The sequence below is a fragment of the Perca flavescens genome, chromosome 21 (assembly GCF_004354835.1).
Source record: "Perca flavescens isolate YP-PL-M2 chromosome 21, PFLA_1.0, whole genome shotgun sequence".
Lineage (NCBI taxonomy): Eukaryota > Metazoa > Chordata > Actinopteri > Perciformes > Percidae > Perca > Perca flavescens.
The window spans coordinates 17504774-17523455 of record NC_041351.1 but is presented as its reverse complement, the minus strand read 5'-3'; the positions used below and the strand labels follow the sequence as shown (position 1 = coordinate 17523455).

General features: G+C 43.0%; 1 protein-coding gene across 1 annotated transcript; it reads left to right on the top strand.

The window, feature by feature from the left end:
• The first annotated feature begins 134 nt into the window (after positions 1-134).
• Positions 135-18562, top strand: katnip (katanin interacting protein). The gene is made up of 28 exons (XM_028567906.1): positions 135-261; positions 858-973; positions 2870-2958; positions 3248-3423; positions 3864-3976; positions 4093-4194; positions 4361-4510; positions 4769-5009; positions 5269-5400; positions 6163-6314; positions 6562-6668; positions 6885-6981; positions 7095-7304; positions 7667-7804; positions 8693-9554; positions 10082-10849; positions 10959-11167; positions 11453-11531; positions 11622-11799; positions 12014-12179; positions 12467-12633; positions 12720-12784; positions 14087-14197; positions 14694-14833; positions 14919-15020; positions 15112-15272; positions 16649-16734; positions 16848-18562. The coding sequence occupies exons 2-28, from the start codon at positions 962-964 to the stop codon at positions 16904-16906; spliced, it is 4872 nt and encodes a 1623-aa protein (XP_028423707.1). The 5' UTR covers positions 135-261; positions 858-961; the 3' UTR covers positions 16907-18562.
• The last annotated feature ends 120 nt before the right edge of the window (positions 18563-18682 follow it).

The following is an 18682-nucleotide window of genomic DNA, read 5'->3' as shown; positions in this document are numbered from 1 at the left end:
GGGCTGTGTGTGTGTGTGGTTAGGTTTTGTAGCGCAGGGTTTTGTGGAGGCTTGTCTTGATGTCGGAGTTGCTGCAGGCAGAGCGGACCATGGATGTGGAGCGGACTGGCTGGGGGCGTGTCTCACACCGATGTGGATCTCCCCATTGGTGGACAGCTATCCTGGTTACCAACCAACACTACTCACTGGGCACATGAGAAAACACAGAAAACTCGTAAAATTCAAAGCTGATTGCTAACAAAGTGCTGTTTTACAGGGACAGTAAGTGCTTTTCTAATATCTGTTAGAACCAGAGTTAAATGTGTACAATAATATGAGCGCATAAGACTGTTTTTGTGTCATTTTATGTTGACTAGATAGATCCATGCTAACGCTAACTAGTTAGCTCCTCAGTTTGTTATTAGCGTCAATGCTAACTAGGCTGCTTGCTAACGTTGTCTCTGCCACTCTATGCTGCCACTATGCCCAGGAGTTAATTTGTGCGATTAACTGTTGACCCCTTAAAAGTACTGGAAATTTGCAAAAAGCGTTAGTTAGCCGTGTAACGTTAATGTTACCACAGTCAGAAATGTCTCTAGCGTGTTAGCTATTAATGCCAAATCAATCCAGTTAGCAAACGTTACCACCCATCTGTCAACTCATTGCCCGAATAACTGTTAACGTAACGTCAGACTGTCTCAAATGAGTTTTTGTTATAATAAAATTTGTTAACTTTTGGCTTGGAAATAGAGGATATTATGTATTAGTTCTCTAGTCGTCCAGCGGGTGGGGGCGACATTTTAAATGAACTGCATTCAAGGTAATTTAGGTTTATGTCACCGGTAACCTTGGGGTTGTCATCTGTGTTCCCTCTGCAGTGGTAATCCAACACAACACACATTTCAATTATATCTTTGGAGAATCATCGGCCCTTCAAAATATGGGATAGGGTTATGTGAACAGCATCACCTGCAGCCACACAATGCATAACGAGGTGAGCAAAGATCGTTTTATCATCTGCTCTGCCAGAGTTCACACCACTGTCATTTTACTTAACAGGAAACACTATCAAAAAGCTTGCATATCATATTTTACAGCAGTTTTCTCTATTCTCTGTCACTAACAAGTACTCTCTATTCTTCCTTCAATTTCCTTTGCTTCTCTTCTGCTCCTGACATTGACAGATGCTGTAGCCTATAGTTGACTTGTAGAAATTAAGTAAGGGCTTTGTGATTTCTTTGCTCGTCTTGCATGATGATTTATGAAAATGGAATGGCATGATAGGTGACTGTGTTATGCAGACAACTGATGCTCCTTCCAAGACACACATGCACACGTGTCTAATTTACCACTGGCTGAGGGTCAAGGCCTATGGTCAGGGCCAACATTTTTTAAGACTGAACTTGGCATCTGCTGTTTTAATGACGATGATTTAATTTGAATGAGTCCAGCAATGTCTTAACAAAATTCCTACTGTGAGGATTGTAGACCACTCTGTTGGGATTTTTAATTATGTGATACTGTAGATCTATGTATTTTCTTTTTTTTTTTTTTTACAATATGCAAGCTGGCTTTTAAACACCATTTGTCAGTTGTTTATCACTCTCAAGTTGACATTTTAAGTGTTGATTCACATGATAGATTTCTGACATGTATTGTCAATGCTAGTTTCTTTGAAAGGGCTACGCTTTATTTCTAGGGCGTAATTTCCACTGTGGACAGTTTTCAAAATCCTGTTTGTGTCCCCCCACTTTAAAATTAGTTTGATATAATTGTATTTATAGGCCTGTGATTGGCCCCTATTTTAAGCAATTAAGAAAGTAAGACATCTTTTTCTTATGCATAGTTTAGTACTATTCTTTCTGTCATTATTTATCAATATGGTCAACTTACAGTAATTATTGTTTTTTTCAAACCAAAGTTACTCTTGCTTTATTTATTATGTGTTCCAGTCACCCTGTAACCACTGTTGAGCTCACACACCGAATGAGAAATTGGTAGCACAACCTTTTAAAGAAAAGCATGAATTTGACATGGCATGGATTTATAAAAAGCGTTGGAGTTACTCCTCAAGGATCCTGGCCCATGCTGAGTCAGTAGTTTCCCGCAGTGTGCGCATTTTTTTCAGCAATGCCTTTTGCTGTGATCACTATTTTGCCACCTCATCTCAAAATTGAAAGTCTGCATGCCTTTAGAGTTTATGAAATATTGTCATGGTCCTAAAATCATCATCGTTTCAGCGTGTCCACACAAACTATATCTTGTTCAGCTACAGCTGAAATCATCATGATACAAATGGTGTGTTATTCAGCAGAAAAATATTAGACTGTTCAGAGATGGATGCAAATGGACTCCAACAATATTATGGTTTGCAAAAGTGTTAAAGTGATGATCAGTTCTCAAGGGCCCGCAAGAAAACATTCCCAATTACTGATATCCCATTTTTAACCTCAGGACTGACACTGACTGAACGTCTTTTGATCCTGATGCCATTCTTGTACCGTTCGATGGTTGACTAGGCACATTTGGCTCCAAATACCCTTCTATACCACATAGCAAGTTACATAAATGTGTTTTGTCTATCTGCTATGGACAGTGAACATCTTGACACATTGCATGTGCTATATTGATGCATTATTTATTTAAGACTGGAAGAGCAAGTTGTGCTTAAATTTTGTGATGTGGGTACTTGTGCAACAATGAGGTGTATTGTGACAAATAGCTGACGTAGGCTTTTCTGACTGCATTGTGTGTGTGTGTGTGTGTGTGTGTGTGTGTGTGTGTGTGTGTGTGTGTGTGTGTGTGTGTGTGTGTGTGTGTGTGTGTGTGTGTGTGTGTGTGTGTGTGTGTGTGTGTGTGTGTGTGTGTACTAATGCTGGTGTTCTGTAAGGAGAGTAAGACGTGCCAAGGAGAGAAGCTAGCCTCTGCTGTGGACGACACTCTGGATGAATATTTAATTGCTCTTCAGCACAAAAACAGGTGAAGTATGAGCACAAGCTGCTGGGGAGAGCCAGATTGGATTTCACAGAGGAGATACACAACTCCTCCACGACTTTCAATGCTGCCTAATAGGAGCACTGATTGGTTACTTGCTTTGAGATATACTAAATTAGTGTGTGAAATTTGGGAGAATGGAGGTTAGAGTAGCTTGAAAACGTGGTGTTCTCCTGTGAGTCCTAAATCTTGATCTTAGCCATCTCGAATAATAGATACACTGATTTTATTTTTCATATTGTAGAGGTAGACACCCACTTTCTTTTCTCCTCAGGATCCTAAAGCGCCTTAAAGTCAAAGACCCCAGGGAGATTGAGTTGGAACAGCTTGAGCAAGGTTTTTCCATTTATCTTAATGGAGCCAACGCTGAAGCCAATAGGAAGCAGCCCAAGAGCTCCAACCACAAGTCTGTCACCTCCCCACCTGCTTGGAGGTTGGCACGTACAGCAGGTACAGTATGCTGCTGCTGGACCAAAATAAACCCACAGACACTCAAAAGTAAAACATCTTATATAAGACCTCATTATTTTTTTACCTCTATTGTGCAGGGGAAAAATTTGCTTTTGAGTATTCTCTAATTTTTACACTGAAATGGAACGCGCCACCTCATACTCATATTACACATGTTTTTGTTGCTTCTGTCATTTTCAGACCATATGGAACACAAGCTAATAGCCACCACTCCTCAGCTTGTAGTTTGCATGGTATGATCCCATGCCCAGTCCCAGTGAATAAATGATAGTGACAGTTGTAGCTGGCAGCCAGTTTTTTTGTTCTTTCTTTATGTACTGTGGACCATCTGCGTATGTGACTGCATGTTCCTTTTACTCTGAGGCAATAGTCAGCTGCAAGCTGCTCATGTTCCTCTCTGTGCTGTTACTCATCGGCAGATGTCTGTCGAAGCGCCCACCAGTTAACTGAAGACAGCCGTAATCTGGAGCAGACCCCCAGCAAGAGGAACCACACTGCCCCAGGAAAGGTCCAGAGGAAAGAATGGGTGCAGGTAGAGGCTTCTGTTTACTTGATATATATTTAATCCTTGATTGTGATGCATCAAAAATAAATATTTTCCTGTGAAAGCACACATGCTAAATATTTCCTCTTTTGACATGTTGCCAGGATTCTGTCAGAATTCGAACAGAGGAAGGACCAATTTTGCAGATCTCCCCAGAAATACGCTACTCTGAGGATTTTGAGCCCTCTGAAAGTGTAGACATGGAGGTAGAGTGAAGACATAACAATGCCTACTAGAATGTGTGTGGGTGTTTTTTTTTTTTTTTTTTTTTTTTTAGGGGAGGGGCTATGTGTCAGATGCAGCTGTCTGTACTACTTAGCATCTCTCCATCTCTGCCATTTCCCTTCTATCCAATCACCATGTTTCATGCAGAGCTCCAGTCCGCGCTCGCCTCGTAGTCCCTGCTCCCCAAGGAACACCTGCAAGGTGTCGCGCTCCTTCAGCTCCAGGCATGAGAGCCAAGGAGGCCAAGCAAATCAGGAGTACAATGAGAAGGTACTTCTCAACCTTGAGGAAGTGAAGGTGAGCAGAAGAAGAAATATGTACACTGTTTTGTTTCATCATTGTCAAGGCGGCGTTAGAAGTACGGAATCATCTAAATTTGTTTCCTGCTCTGGGTGTTAATTTATGAAGTTTTTTCAGTGGTAGTCACACATATCAAGGGAATGCTTAAAAGGTCAGCATGCACGTGTGTACGTTTGCGCCTGTGAGTGTTTACGCTGATGACTGTGTGCAACTGTGCATGGATGCACGCGTAAACGCTGACCTTTTGTAAACTAGGTTCTGCGACGCAGCCTGGAGGTTAGCATGCGGCGAAGCAACCGCGGCTCGGCGGGGGAGGAGTCTGACGAGGAGTGGGTGGAGGAGCAGATCGAGAGGGAGGAGAGCACTGAGAGTCTGGACGAACTGGGGCTGCCTGTCTCGTCCTCCAAGTCCTCCTCCAACCCTCGGCCCAGCAGCTCCCAATGCCGTTTCAACTCAGCAAACCTTGTTGTCCTGGACTTTGGACCCTCAACTAAAGGTAGGCGTCATATGTAAATTTGTTATTGATTTTTAGGGCGAGTCTTAATTTGCCCAGAGTGGCTCCATCTCCTGCTTATCTGCTTCATCAGCACTGACCTGTATGGACATGGAGAATAGGCAAGTACATTAGCTGTCTGTGCACAGCTCGAGTTTTGTGTTAGCCTGCCCTTGGCCCTTTAATGCCTATAAACTCACAACATCACAATATATATTCCTAATATGAAAATGTTCCTGTTTCATTTTCTCCATTATTCCAGGTCGTAAGATTGAACGCTCTCTGTCTGCAAAAAGGAAAGAAAACACTGACACCTTTATACCTTCCAAGCCCATGTTGGTAAAGAGCAAAACATTAGATATGCCACCTTCCAAAGAGAGCTGGGATGGTCAGAGTAAGTCTTTTAACATTTTAAATCCATTCATGGTTTAACAAGCTCTTAAATTTAAAGTACAGTATATGGTCCACAATCAGATTTCCCATTTTGAGCCTTTTAAAAATGTTTCTGTAGATGGATCTGTTATGGCGTTTTTCCATTACATGGTACCTGCTCAACTCGCCTCGCCTCTATTCGCCTTTTTTGGTTTTCCATTATGAAAAAAAGTCCCTGGTACCTGTTGTACTTTTTTTTTTAGTATCACCTCTGTCGAGGTTCCAAGCGAGCTGAGGCAATACCAAAAGGTGACGTGAAAACCTGCAGACTACTGATTGGTCGGAGGGAATCGTCACTAATCACTGCGTCATCATTGCTAGCGACAGACGGGGGTGTCCTGAACAAACCTGCCATTTTTAAATAGTTTAGCAAGTGGTGTTTTTTTTTTGCTTCCTCCAGCTTCTTTTGAAACAAAATTTGTCTTCTGGCCACATGGCGAGAATCAAAAAAACGACACACCTTCGACGTTCTGTGTGTGTGTCGTGTTAGGTCCTTGTATACTGTCTATGGTTAGGTCACGGCAGTTTCCTGCGGCGTCACTATGACGACCAGCCACGCTTTCCTCACGCATGAGGCGGTACTAAATCTGCAATGGTAAAAGGAGGACGGGGCACTGCGGCCGAGTAGAGCTGGTACTAGCAGTGTAACTGTAACTAGTAGGTAAGCGCCATAGACAGTATGGTGCGTGATTGTTGTTTGAAAGATTTGTGCTTCTTGCTTAAGGGCCAAGGAGTCGGGTGGAGAGGCCCCTGTCAGCAGCCAGAAAGGCTTCTGTTGAGGAGCGAGACTCGGACGAGATGGCATGCAGGGTGCGCCAGGCCATCCAGAGAGAAAACAACCCTTTGCAGAGCCCTGAGCTCTTCAACCGCCACACGGTCTGCCTGCCCCACACTGTACATACATATCCCACCCCTACCCACTACTTATTAAAAAGCTTTTTCTTCACTGTTAACAGTTGTTTTTATGCCACCTAGAGTAACTGTTCTATTACGACCTGATATTTGTTTTCATTGCTCTCCCATAATTACAGTCATAACAGGGATAGTGTTAGGGGTTTTAATAAACTCCGCCCCTAAAGCTTATGTATCTCTGACTCTTCTATTTTGCTTCCTCTTTATCCAGGGCAGGGGACACCAGATGATGAATGGCTTAGCGCACCACAAAAGCCATGACAAGGATGGGAACAGTGTCACCGTGGCCATGCAGAGAATTACGCTTATGGGCCCCGGGTATGCTGACAGAATATGGCACATACATCCTTTAGTGTCAGAACAAACATAATGCCGTTTTATAAAAAAAAAAATGTATGGCGTGCACACCCTCTGATCTTGAAGAATTATTTATTAGCATAGCCACCACAGTGCTTAGCCATCCCTCACCATTAACCTAAAGGTCGGGCATCATAGACAAAGCAGCAGAGCTGAGGATGTCATCCTTCTGTTCAGGCAACAACAGAAACTGCTGAAAGCCTTGGAGAAGCTTGAAGCAGGACCCGGCTGCAACATTCCTCAGAGTGTCAAAACCGACCATAGCAAGCAGCCGGTGAGTCGGTAGCACCGTCTCGCAGTTCAGAATGAATAATCAGAACAGTGCTCGGTGTGATGGAGACATAAGTGTACAGAAACACTCGTGAATGTTTTGTGTTTTCATCGCAGAGAAAGCTGTCCTCGGGCGATGTCATCCCAACATTATATGTTACCATGGAGATCCTGTCAAACTGGGGGAACGCTTTGCAGGTTGGGCTCACTGAGTTGCAGTTCTTCTGCCTCAGAAACAAGAAGGTGTATGTGTCTCCACACGACCTAGACATCAGGAACGCTGACTACCCCGGCAATCTGGGGGCGCTTGTCAATGGAAAGGTGAAGGTGAGCCTCCATCGTCATCACATTTGCAAATTATCTTTGGATAAAATTAAAAGTACAGTGGACTTTTCTTTTTTTTCACAGCAGACAAGACATTGTGACTTGTCATTGTGACTTATAGCAGGAAAAGATCATTAATTAAATAATTATGGCTCTGCTCCACATTATTGTCCCAGTAGGCCATTACAATAAACAAGCATGCACAATAGTAGGGCTTTGAAGCTTCAACACCTAAATGGGATGCAGCCTTCATTTTACACCTGTCTGTTATGTAAAAGGCCGATTACATGGTAGTCCTTGACATTTGTGAAGTAATGTGTTTATAAACGCAATACAGATTTTTGTCCATTTTCTTTGGTTTACAGACCACCAAAGAGCGTCACATGTGGACGTGTTTGTTCCACCCTCCCATCCAGCTCTACTTCATCATCAGGAACATGGAGCGCTCCCCAGACTTTGGAATATCTCGCATCAAAATCTGGAACTACAACACAAGCCTCAATGTATGTTTTTTTTCTTCTATATGTGCAATACTTACAGTTTGTAATAAGTTGAAATGATACCATTTGTTCAACACAAGTGCAATCCGTTTCACGCATCATTTGATTTACCCCTCTCTCCAGTTCAGAGATTATTCATTTCGTTGTCTGAAGCACTAGAGCTTACAAATCCATCATGCTTGTGTGTTGTCACTATAATACGATGGTGTATTGGTGTGGGGCCGTCAGGGAAGTGGTTCTCTTTTAGCATTGGCTGGCTGAGTTGCCAGTCAGACTGTCCAAATGTGGAACAGTGAGAGATTAGCCCCAGAGGATTAGTGTTGGGGAAACGTGGGCTTCTGCCTCTCAACCTCACTGCTGTTCATAGAGGGGTACAAAGGCCCCACCGTATCTCTTTCTGTGTTACTACAGCTATCTAGAGTTACTTGATGTCTTGAACCTGAAAGGTAAGGAGCTGTCGGTGGGTCTGAGCTTTACCTGGGTTTAAAGTAGTTTACTGTCTAGACGATCGAGCAGATTTGAGTTGGGCTTTAGCCATTTCCTCATGGCAGCCATGGCTTTATATCTGTGAGAGCGCTAATTACCGCTAGCTTGGACAGCTCTTACTTTTCATATGAGAAATAGGTAAAACTATACTTTTTGGGATTGCAGCTTTCATTCATTATGTACTCATAATATTACATCATATGAAATGCTAAATGTATTCCTGTGATAACAACTTAACCCCAAATCCTTTCCTTTCAAATTCATTTGCATTTTATATCTTTACTTAAATATGTAAAATCAATTTTGTGTAGATGTTAGATATTAAAATCTTAAATAATTGGGCATTTTGTAGCTTGTAACCTGACTGTATATTCAGGTAAATTTAAAGCTCTGTTTCTTTTTTAGGATCTCGACATTGGTGCACGGCATATAAAGCTGTACCTTAACAGCACATTGGTGTTTGAAGGTGAGCTGGAGAAGGGCTGCGGCAACCACGTCTTTGACTACAGCACCACAATTGACCTCCAGGATTTCCAGGTTTCAGACTCCTTGTTTTCCAGCCCTGTTTCTTCAGGACACAATCTACGGGGTGCCAGCCCCCAGCGCCATGAGGACAGAAAGGGTGGGGAGGGCTGCAGCACCCAGCACCACCACAGTTGGAATCCGCAGCCATCAGATGCAGGCCAGGCTATGGTAGACATGCAGGAAAAGGCACATACATTGCTACCACCCATCACTCCTTCACCAGTGGGGGTTTCATCCACCGCTCTTCGCTCCTCCACACAAAGAAACTCTTTTGACCGGTCTGCTTCAGAGGAGCCCCTCTCTCTCCGGCAGCAGGTGGAGCAGCCTGCGACCATGGAGCAGACGGTCACCACCCAGCCGTCCTCCTCACGGGTGGCCCCCCAGTGGCTGCAGCCCCTGAGCAGAGGAGCTCCAGAGGGCTGCGAAGCCAGCAGGGAGAGGCCCCGATGGCTGGTGCCTCAGCACTCTGCAGAGCCCATATCTCCGTCAGCCTCGTCCTCTTCAATGCTCCCGGAGCTGCCGTGTAACCCAGGCAGAGTGTGTAGGGGGATGGAGAGGACAGCGAACGGGGATCAGTGGAAGGCTGACTCTTTGGACCTAAGCTGCGACCTGCTGGAGGAGCTCGCGGAGCAAGCCCAAGACAGACCCATCAGTGGGCGCAGGAGCTCATTTCGAAACACTGCAGTCACTGCCAGGCAGACAGAGGAGCAGCACCTTAGAGCTACTGCACTTTCAAACACAGGTAGAAATACACAAAGGGACACTTTTATATGTGATTATTTCACCCTTGTGATTTATTTTGTGCTATATTTCACCTATTATTAAGCAATTGGGCTACCCACAAGCTCTATAAATGTATTTCAAATGATTTGAATAAGATTGTGGAAAGGGGCAGATTGTTGGGCTTTGTGTTACAAAGCTGACTGCCGCTTCCATTTTAATCTCGCAATCTCCCAGACTACAACTAAATAAACCACTTGATTTAAGGGCCGTTTGTGACTTACGCAAGTACAAGCAATGTACATCCCAAAGATACTGTACATGTGTGTTTTCACATCTTTCTCTTGCCTGTGAACACATTTTAAAACAAGGGAACTGTTAAACATGGTCTTATTTGAAATGGGCTCATTTTATAAATGTGTATCTAGACAGAGATGAGATGTTTAGTGTATGGCATGTTTGATGATAAATGTAAAGGCAGTTTACAGCCATAGAACGATTTCCTTTGGCTTGTTAGTAATTATTTGCTCATCTTGGTGTATTCTCCAGAGGAGCCAATGCCAATGGTGAACGCAAGCAGGAGGCAGGGCACCCCTCTGGCCCAGCTGCACAGCCAACAGGATGACACCCTCAGGGAGTCCTGGGACTCTCTCACTAAGTTCAACCAATGCCAGCGTGGACGCATCTCCAACATGGGCTTCGAAGGTGACATCTTCGATGAGTTCCTCCAGCGCCAGGGCCGTGGCCCAACCACAGTTCCAGTCAACTCTTCCACAGCACCCAGGAGCCCACGTTCCTCCGTCACCACTCAGGGGGCACTGTGTGAAGGCCCTGACGATGATCCATCCATGGAGCGGGAGGACGAGTTTGAGATCCCTGTGCTGCCGCAGGGCCAAAGGCTGGTCATCAACATCCTGTCCACCTGGGGCGATCGCCACTACGTGGGCCTCAATGGCCTCGAGGTGTTTAGTTCCAGTGGAGAGCCCCTACGACCTGCTCACATCCTTGCTGACCCTCCAGACATCAACATTCTGCCTGCGTACGGCAAAGATCCACGCGTGGTCACCAACTTGATTGATGGCGTTAATCGTACCCAGGATGACATGCATCTTTGGCTAGCACCTTTCACCCCTGGTTGTAGCCACACCATCTTTCTGGACTTTGGAGCTCCCTACCAAGTGGCCATGATCCGTGTGTGGAACTACAACAAGTCACGCATTCACTCCTTCCGAGGGGTGAAGGAAGTGGAAATGCTGCTGGATGGAAGGTGCATCTTCAGGGGCGAGATTGCCAAGGCATCTGGGACCCAGTCAGGAGGTAGCTGAACAGAACAGCCTCACAAGTTTTTAATACTCTTTTGTGTGTTACTTTTGATCAAGTTTTCCTTTTTTTTTTTTTTTTTTTTCTCACTTTGCTGTCACTTCAGAGTTGGACCAATTTGGTGACACTATCCTGTTCACCACTGATGATGAGATCCTGGAGGCTATGTCACGTTATGATGAAACCTTCCTCGGTGAAAGTGAGGGTCCCGAGAGCCTGGTGGCTGAGGAGGAGCTGCAGAGACCACGCACCGCTGATGGAGAAGGAGAGGAAAGACCCTTCACACAGGCCGGCTTCCGAGAGGAAGACCTCAAAGTAAGTACAGGTCTTTTCAGCAGTGAGAAAAGGTTTTCCGAATGTTTTTTTTTTTTTTTTAAATCTACTTCTTTAATGGTAAACGTCAAAGTTATTTAGGCACCTTATTCCCAACTGTGACAGTGATGACTAAACAAAGACCCAGAACATTCAAACCATCTGTTCAGTAAAAGAAATGAGGATTAATTGTGTAGAAAGCACAGAAAGCACCTTGCTGGCAGCACAACAGACATCAAGAGTAAATTATTCAATTATTGGTTGTAATGTGTTCACATGTTGTCTTAGTTGAAACTTCACCTCAACCCCACTGTGAGCCAGTCTGAGGAGAACATGGAGCATATTCCTGGGATGTACACTGGAAATTGTGAGTAGATAATCAGCATCCTGTCGTCACATAATCAGTTCTCTGTTTTGTTGTTTGGATACTTACAATAACGGTCTCCCTCCACTCCAGGCCTTAGACTAGAGCTGGTGTTGACTTGGGGGGACTCCCACTACATGGGCCTGACAGGATTGGAGGTGGTGGGGAAGGATGGGGAGAGTTTACCTTTAGACCTCAGTATGATGGCTGCCTCACCAGGGGACCTCAATGACCTGCCTGAGTATGAATATGACCTGCGCACACTTGATAAGTACGTCTGAAACTACATACTGTATATGCGGAGCATGTTGAAAAAATAATTTACTTTTTTCTTTCTTTTTTTTTTTTTTACAGTAGATGTAGTAGAATAACTTTCATTTTTGAGAATGTTCCTTCTTATTTTTACCAGTTTCCTCACTCTACATTCTGCATATACATTTCTACTACGTCTGGTGCAGTCTTCAGTGTCTGTTTTCATTACCCAGGCTTATAGATGGCCACAACATTACCACTGATGACCAGCACATGTGGCTGATCCCTTTCTCCTATGGAGAGCCCCACATCTTGAACATAACGTTCAACAAGGCCCAGACCATCGCTGGACTCCGTATCTGGAACTACAACAAGTCCCCTGAGGACTCTTACAGAGGGGTGAGATGCGTTTCTGTTCAGGCTCAACCAGTATTTGATATGAAGGAGCAGTTGTTACAAGAGACAAATGCAAGTTATCTTTAAATTATGACAGTAAACCGTATACATCAAACAATACAATACTGTACTCTGTGAAACAGCTAAATATGATAAATTACATTGCAGTGTCAGTTGCTTCAGGTGGAGCCAGAGGGCGTGGATTAGTTTTTACATTTAACATGAAAGGTTCTATGCAGGAGATTTCAAGCAACACATAAAACATACACGTTTCCACATCGTTGGTTCAGGTGAAGGTGATCCATTTGTTCATGGATGATGTTGCAATCTCCCCATTGGAGGGATTCCTGATCAGGAAAGGACCAGGCAACTGTCACTTTGACTTTGCCCAGGAGATCCTCTTCCTAGACTTTCTCCAGATGCCCACCGCCAACAAGAGTGCAGTGGACTACCACAAGTAGGTGCCAGGCATTTAAATTGCATATATTGCTATTTCATTAGAAAGTTTGAAAACTGCATTTAATGTTGTTGTGTCTAATTCAGAGGAAGCTTCAAGAAACAAGAACAGGCCAGCATGGACTATGAAGCTCCCATCATGCCTTGTGGATGTATCCTGACATGCTTTGTGTTTATTGCCACTGTGCAATATTGTCAGCTGAATCTTTGGATTTGTTCAAACTGCCGGAAAATCGGACTGACCGTCCAGACTCTTTGTTGCAAATTAAGTTTTTTTTTTTTTTTTCATTATCGCTTACTGTTAATAACTCATTGATTAATTGTTTGTTCTATAAATGTCAATTCATATCAGTAACCTATGTAGTAATACTTCAATATTCTAAATGCAGCCATTTTTGTGTAACATTCACGGCTGGCCCAGTGGTGCTTTAAAGGTACGCTGTGTAGTGTTTTAAATATTTTATTAGCTAAAATCAATGTCTTCATTCATAAATATGTCCTCATTGGTGTAAAATTACCTCTGCCAATCATCTGACTTATCCTCGTAAGCGAAGAATTTCTTATCTGTATTTAAATTGGACGGGCAAGTCCAAGGAGGTTTCCATGTCGTTACGCCATTTTGAAAAACTATAATGGCTGAGAGGGACATAAAGCACTAGCCTAGCTGTCTAGCTAATCCACAACGCGTTTTCGTTCACAGCGTCACGTGACTGAAACCAGCTGAAACGGAGAAGGAGATCGGTGAGAGGCGCTTGTCACTGCCCCAGCAAATTTGAAAGCCTGCACCGCACTTTAGTTCATAATGGAGGATCGAACTTATGCTGAGCCACAGGAGAAGGAATCCTTGTCGCCAAAAAAGCGAAAATTGGAAGACATGTTGTCATAGCTTCTTGGTACATAATGGCTACCGCAACACACATTTGAAAAAGCGAGGCGCTAGAGAGCACTATTCGTTTGAATGCCAAATACAATTTCACTGGCTAGATGGGAGAAATTCCTACACAGTGTACCTTTTTAATGATTATTATGTTATTATTATTATGCCAAAGGTGGAGGTGCAGCCTCCAAATACACCCCCTGTGTGCCATCATTATTTCATGGCAAATAGAGAAGATGAAGACTGTGTCCAATAATCCCTCTCATTCACTCATTCACTACTCTCTATTTAATTGACACTCATTCTATAGTGAGCAATAAATTGGGATTTCTGACTCTAATAAACCATCGTCAAAGTAGTGTACGCTTTCATGGACACTTCTTTTTTTGTTTTCCATTACTGGAATATTTGAGGGAGATAAAGTTCAAACTCAGAATTTAGAAACTCAAATAAAATAGTGGATAGTAAATACAGTGCACTACATAGTAAACAGAGAATGACTTTGGACACAGCCCAGGCCTGATGTGTGCTGTACATGGGGTTTCATGTTGTATATTCCTTGACCTTCACCCATCAGTCATCTTTCAGCTGCAGCTGTTAACAAACTGGGGAGATCCGTACTACATCGGCCTCAACGGCCTTGAATTTTATGACCAGAACCACGAGAAGATCATTCTCAGTGAAAACAGTATCCTTTCTTATGAGTTTACAACAACCTTCATGCATCTATCTTCACAAACCTAAACTCTCTTCACCATCTAGAATGTATCCATATAATCGTTCACCTTTGCGCAGTTAAGAATTTGTGGTGTATATCCATAAACGTTGAGTTTAGATGGCTAAAAATCACACAATTACGACCTATGGATATTAATGATACCATGATACCATGATACCCTGATACCATGAGATTAAGATAATACATACACAATTTGCAGTTTGCATCATATTATCTATGAACGATATGGCTTTACTTGTGGGACAGAAGAAGAGAACTAGAGGAAGGAGACACTTTAATAGGTTCTTTAAAGGCCATATATCTGCTACACAATCTGTCTTGTTTGATCAGATTCAGAGAGAGGATGCACACAGTCAACGACTGACTTCAGCAATAAATTAGTAATAGCTAAGGGAGTATTAATGGGTATAAATGTGTGTCTGTTCCTCAACATTATTTCCAACAGACATCGCTGCTTTCCCAGACAGCGTGAACGTACTGGACAATGTGAGCGGTGATGTGAGGACTCCAGACAAATTAATAGATGGAGTCAACAGTTCCCAAGATGGAAGATGTATGTGGTTAGCCCCGGTGCTCCCTGGACTGGTGAGGATCTGAGAGAAAGTGCATTCACTTAACACACTCCGTTTTCCAGTACATTTGTGTAAGTGTATTGATTGTATCCACATAGGTGAACCGTGTGTACGTCATCTTTGATCAGCCAATGACGGTGTCCATGATCAAACTGTGGAACTACTCAAAGACACCACAAAGGGGAGTAAAAGAGTTTGGGGTAAGCCTCTGTCTGCTGTGAGCTGGGCAATCACTTCTTTTTAAATTTGGACATCAAGCAGCAATCCGTATGTCTCTGTGTTTGTGTACAGCTGCTTGTGGACGACCTCCTGGTGTACAACGGCATCTTGGACTGTGTAAGCCATGTGGCACGAGGCATTCTGCCTACCTGTGATCCAGTGGTGCCCTACCACACCATCCTGTTTACAGACAACGCCTACATTGCACACCGTGAGAGGAACACTGTCATCAGGTACCCTGGATTTTTAGGGTGTAGATATATGATTGACTTCTTGGGTTCATGGCTAATTGTATGAAAAGCTCAGTGCCAAATGGTCATTGACAGATAACTGATTACCCTTTAAGGAACACGCCGACTTATTGGGAATTTAGCTTATTCACCGTAACCCCCAAAGTAAGACAAGTTTGCTGTGAGCATATCACTCCGCCCAAGTACTATATTCTTCCGCCTGAGAATATAGTTCCCGGTTTGTTTACAGTTAGAAGACGGCTGTGTCTCATGTTACGTTGTTTTTTGTACACACTGTGACTCTATAAATCACAACATGTAAATAGAAAAATGTTGGCGTTATTTTGTCACTTATTCGGAGCAGTAGGATTACTGGAACCAGTCACCTGCATGTTCTGTGCTGGCCTGATGCCGCTGGAGCCGTCAGACAGCATTACAGTACGCACGGAGATGAGAAGGGTATGTATGGCCTTGTCTAACTCTGGGGGTTATGGTGAATAAGCTAAATTCCCAATAAGTCGGCGTGTTCCTTTAAATAGTCTATATCCTTGACGTTCCACTTCCGGGATTGCTCCGGTGCCGCAGGAAATTCCGCCAGATGCATGTATTTTTGCCGATTTCCGTTTCCTTCCGCTTTCTTTTTTGTTAGAATTTTAAACTGGTGGATTTATGAGGACTATGGTTAACTGCTGACTATTTTGCAGTGGCTCCATGCGGACCTTATCGCCGCCAATGAAGACTGTGATTGGTTTAAAGAAATGCCAAAAAACCAGAGCATGTTTTTCTCCCATCCCGGAATGCTGTGTGGACTAGCCAGACCCTCTTCCGCTCCGCAGTGTGTGGATGGTCTGGCAAAGCGAGACTACCCTTTGAATTACTGTGAATAAATTCATGACTGTTTGATATACAATTTAAAATCTAAAACAGAAACTGATGGATAAACCAAAAAGGTTAGATTAAAGCCCATTGCCAAGTGGTGAGTTGTTTTGAACAGAGATTTGCTCTTCTCCACTTCAGCCCTCGTTGTGGCAGCAGACACCACCAACAGTGAGTAACAGCCTGTGAAAGCCCCGCGGCAGCACCTCCCTGTGGTCAATCCCTGTATTGAAGATTCCCCCAGTGCACTCAATTGTCCCCCAGCCATCCCACCACACCCTCCTTACCACACGCTTGACTTGTGATGCCTCAGTCCTTCCTCTCTCTCCTTGGTTCCCTCTCTAGTTCCATCCTTGGTCTCAAGGCCTGGACCCACTGGCTTCAAGCTTTGTTATCAGTCAGCCCTCCATTCTGTGTTGTTCCTTTATTCTAGTATCAATTGGCGCAACAAATATGCTTACATGTATCTGCTTGTGTCTTCCTTTTTTTCCACTGTGTTGCAGTAATTATGTGGAGGACCAGGACGTGAAGATGACCAATGAGAATCAGATAGTCCATCACAACAAGAAGAAGCAGACAGCAGACCCAGGTGAGTCAGGGGAACAGCTGGACTCTATAGGAAAATCATCATCCGTAAAATAACTTAAGTCAAATTTGAATGTGCGGATTCTTGAAAGCTTATTTGTTCTTCCCTTAATGCAGCTCTTCGGCCTAAAACCTGCATGACTGATGGTGGGAAACATGGAAAGAGGAGGTACTGACAGACAGATGATGACAGATGAACAGACGGACGTGGATTCAGTGCTCATGCAAAGAGAGCGGAACTGAAAGGGAGGAACTATGGCTGAATTTTGAAAACCTCCCTTACTTTCAGCAAAGTCAAGTTTGCAAAGCAAAGATCAAAAGTAGCAATGCTTTGAAAGGGCGACTTGACAGATGGTCCACAATGAAAAGAGCAGAGCTTGCACAGATAACAATGGGTTTGTACACACACACACACACACACACACACAAAAACACACACACAAAAACACACACACACACACACACACACACACACACACACACACACACACACACACACACACAGATTCCACTTTATGGTTGGATCACTCCCCTTTCCCCACCAGGACACATGTTATACTGAACACATACTGTATGGTTGTCCCTCCCACAGTGCCAGGATGAACCTGTGAGGCTGCATTTTTATCAGCCCTATTATTGTGCCTAGTACTAAACACTATATCTGTGGCTGCTACTTGTGACTTCTGTGTTGTATATTTAAATGCTGCTTGTGGCGTGTAAATACTTTAAAAAAAAAAGCCACATGAATACACTCTCACATCAGGACGTGGCCAGTGGTACAGTTATTAATGAATTGTATCCACTGATGAGCCTAGACGATCAGCTCTTTGCCTAATGGGTTTGAGAACTGACCAACACTCCCGCCACTACACCAACCGGTCGAAATGCTATGCAGACACTAATTTATATCTATTAATGATTTATATCTGTTGGCTAATATATTTCAAAGCCTAAATGGTTCTACTTGGGGAAGTGCTTCCAGGGAGCTTTTCACCTTTGAAAGATTTATATCGAAGGCTAAAATGGAAATGCCTGTAGTTGAAAAAAGTACAGTGGTCCTTTTGTACATTTCAACTTGAAGCTGCACAAAGCTTCAGACTCCACACTTGAATATTCAAAATGTATATTTGGCTTCACAGAATTAGGTCAGTATATTTTTCTGCTTAGCGCCAGGTAGAAAAAAAACAACTTGTTTGCAATCCAAGTGACCTTTATCGAAGTTGCTATATAAGGTAGATTTTATGGAGGCAAACATTTCATGAGCCAGTAAAGCAAGTTTTAGTAATTTGGTTGAAAATAAAAAATTAAATTAAATCTACATTTGCTTTAGATTTTGAGTAGATTCAGTAACAGGCACCTTCTAATATGCAAATACTATAACCTTACCTCAAATTGAGAAGAATGATCTTAAAAAAGGGATTTATCTTTATCTATCTCTACCTTCACTATAATAGTTAGTAGTTGGTGTTGTGCTGTTCATTCATTCAATATTTACTGTACTAACTTGTTGCATGGGAAATTAGCTGTTACCATCTTTAAATGTTACTTTTGTTTAAAAGGAGTTTTTAGCGCTTCATGGAAAAACCATTTCATCCTCCTTACATATGACAGGAGTAACCGTTATGAAATGCAGTTTTATGTATTTAATTTCAGCGTGTCCAAGAGCAACAATGGTCAATACTCTGTATCTCAGTCCTGCTCTTTAGGGTGGTGGCTATTATTGTGTGTGATATTAGTGTTTTGAAATATTTAATTATTTTTCTAATCTTGATTGAATATGTATATTTGATGTAGTTTTATTTGAAATAAATAAAAATGACAAAAAACAAAAAAATATATATATAGTATATATCTTCCCTTCCCCCATTTTTCTGAAAAAGATCATATCCTGACTAGACCCCATACTGTTTTGAATTAACACAAAGTATCTATTAATACTCACTGGTGGGATG

Excerpts from the sequence above, each read along its gene's own strand:
- katnip (XM_028567906.1), top strand. Across the intron at positions 6,982-7,094 it reads CCGACCATAGCAAGCAGCCG|AGAAAGCTGTCCTCGGGCGA; the intron begins GTGAGTCGGTAG and ends TTTTCATCGCAG. Across the intron at positions 15,273-16,648 it reads GAGAGGAACACTGTCATCAG|TAATTATGTGGAGGACCAGG; the intron begins GTACCCTGGATT and ends ACTGTGTTGCAG.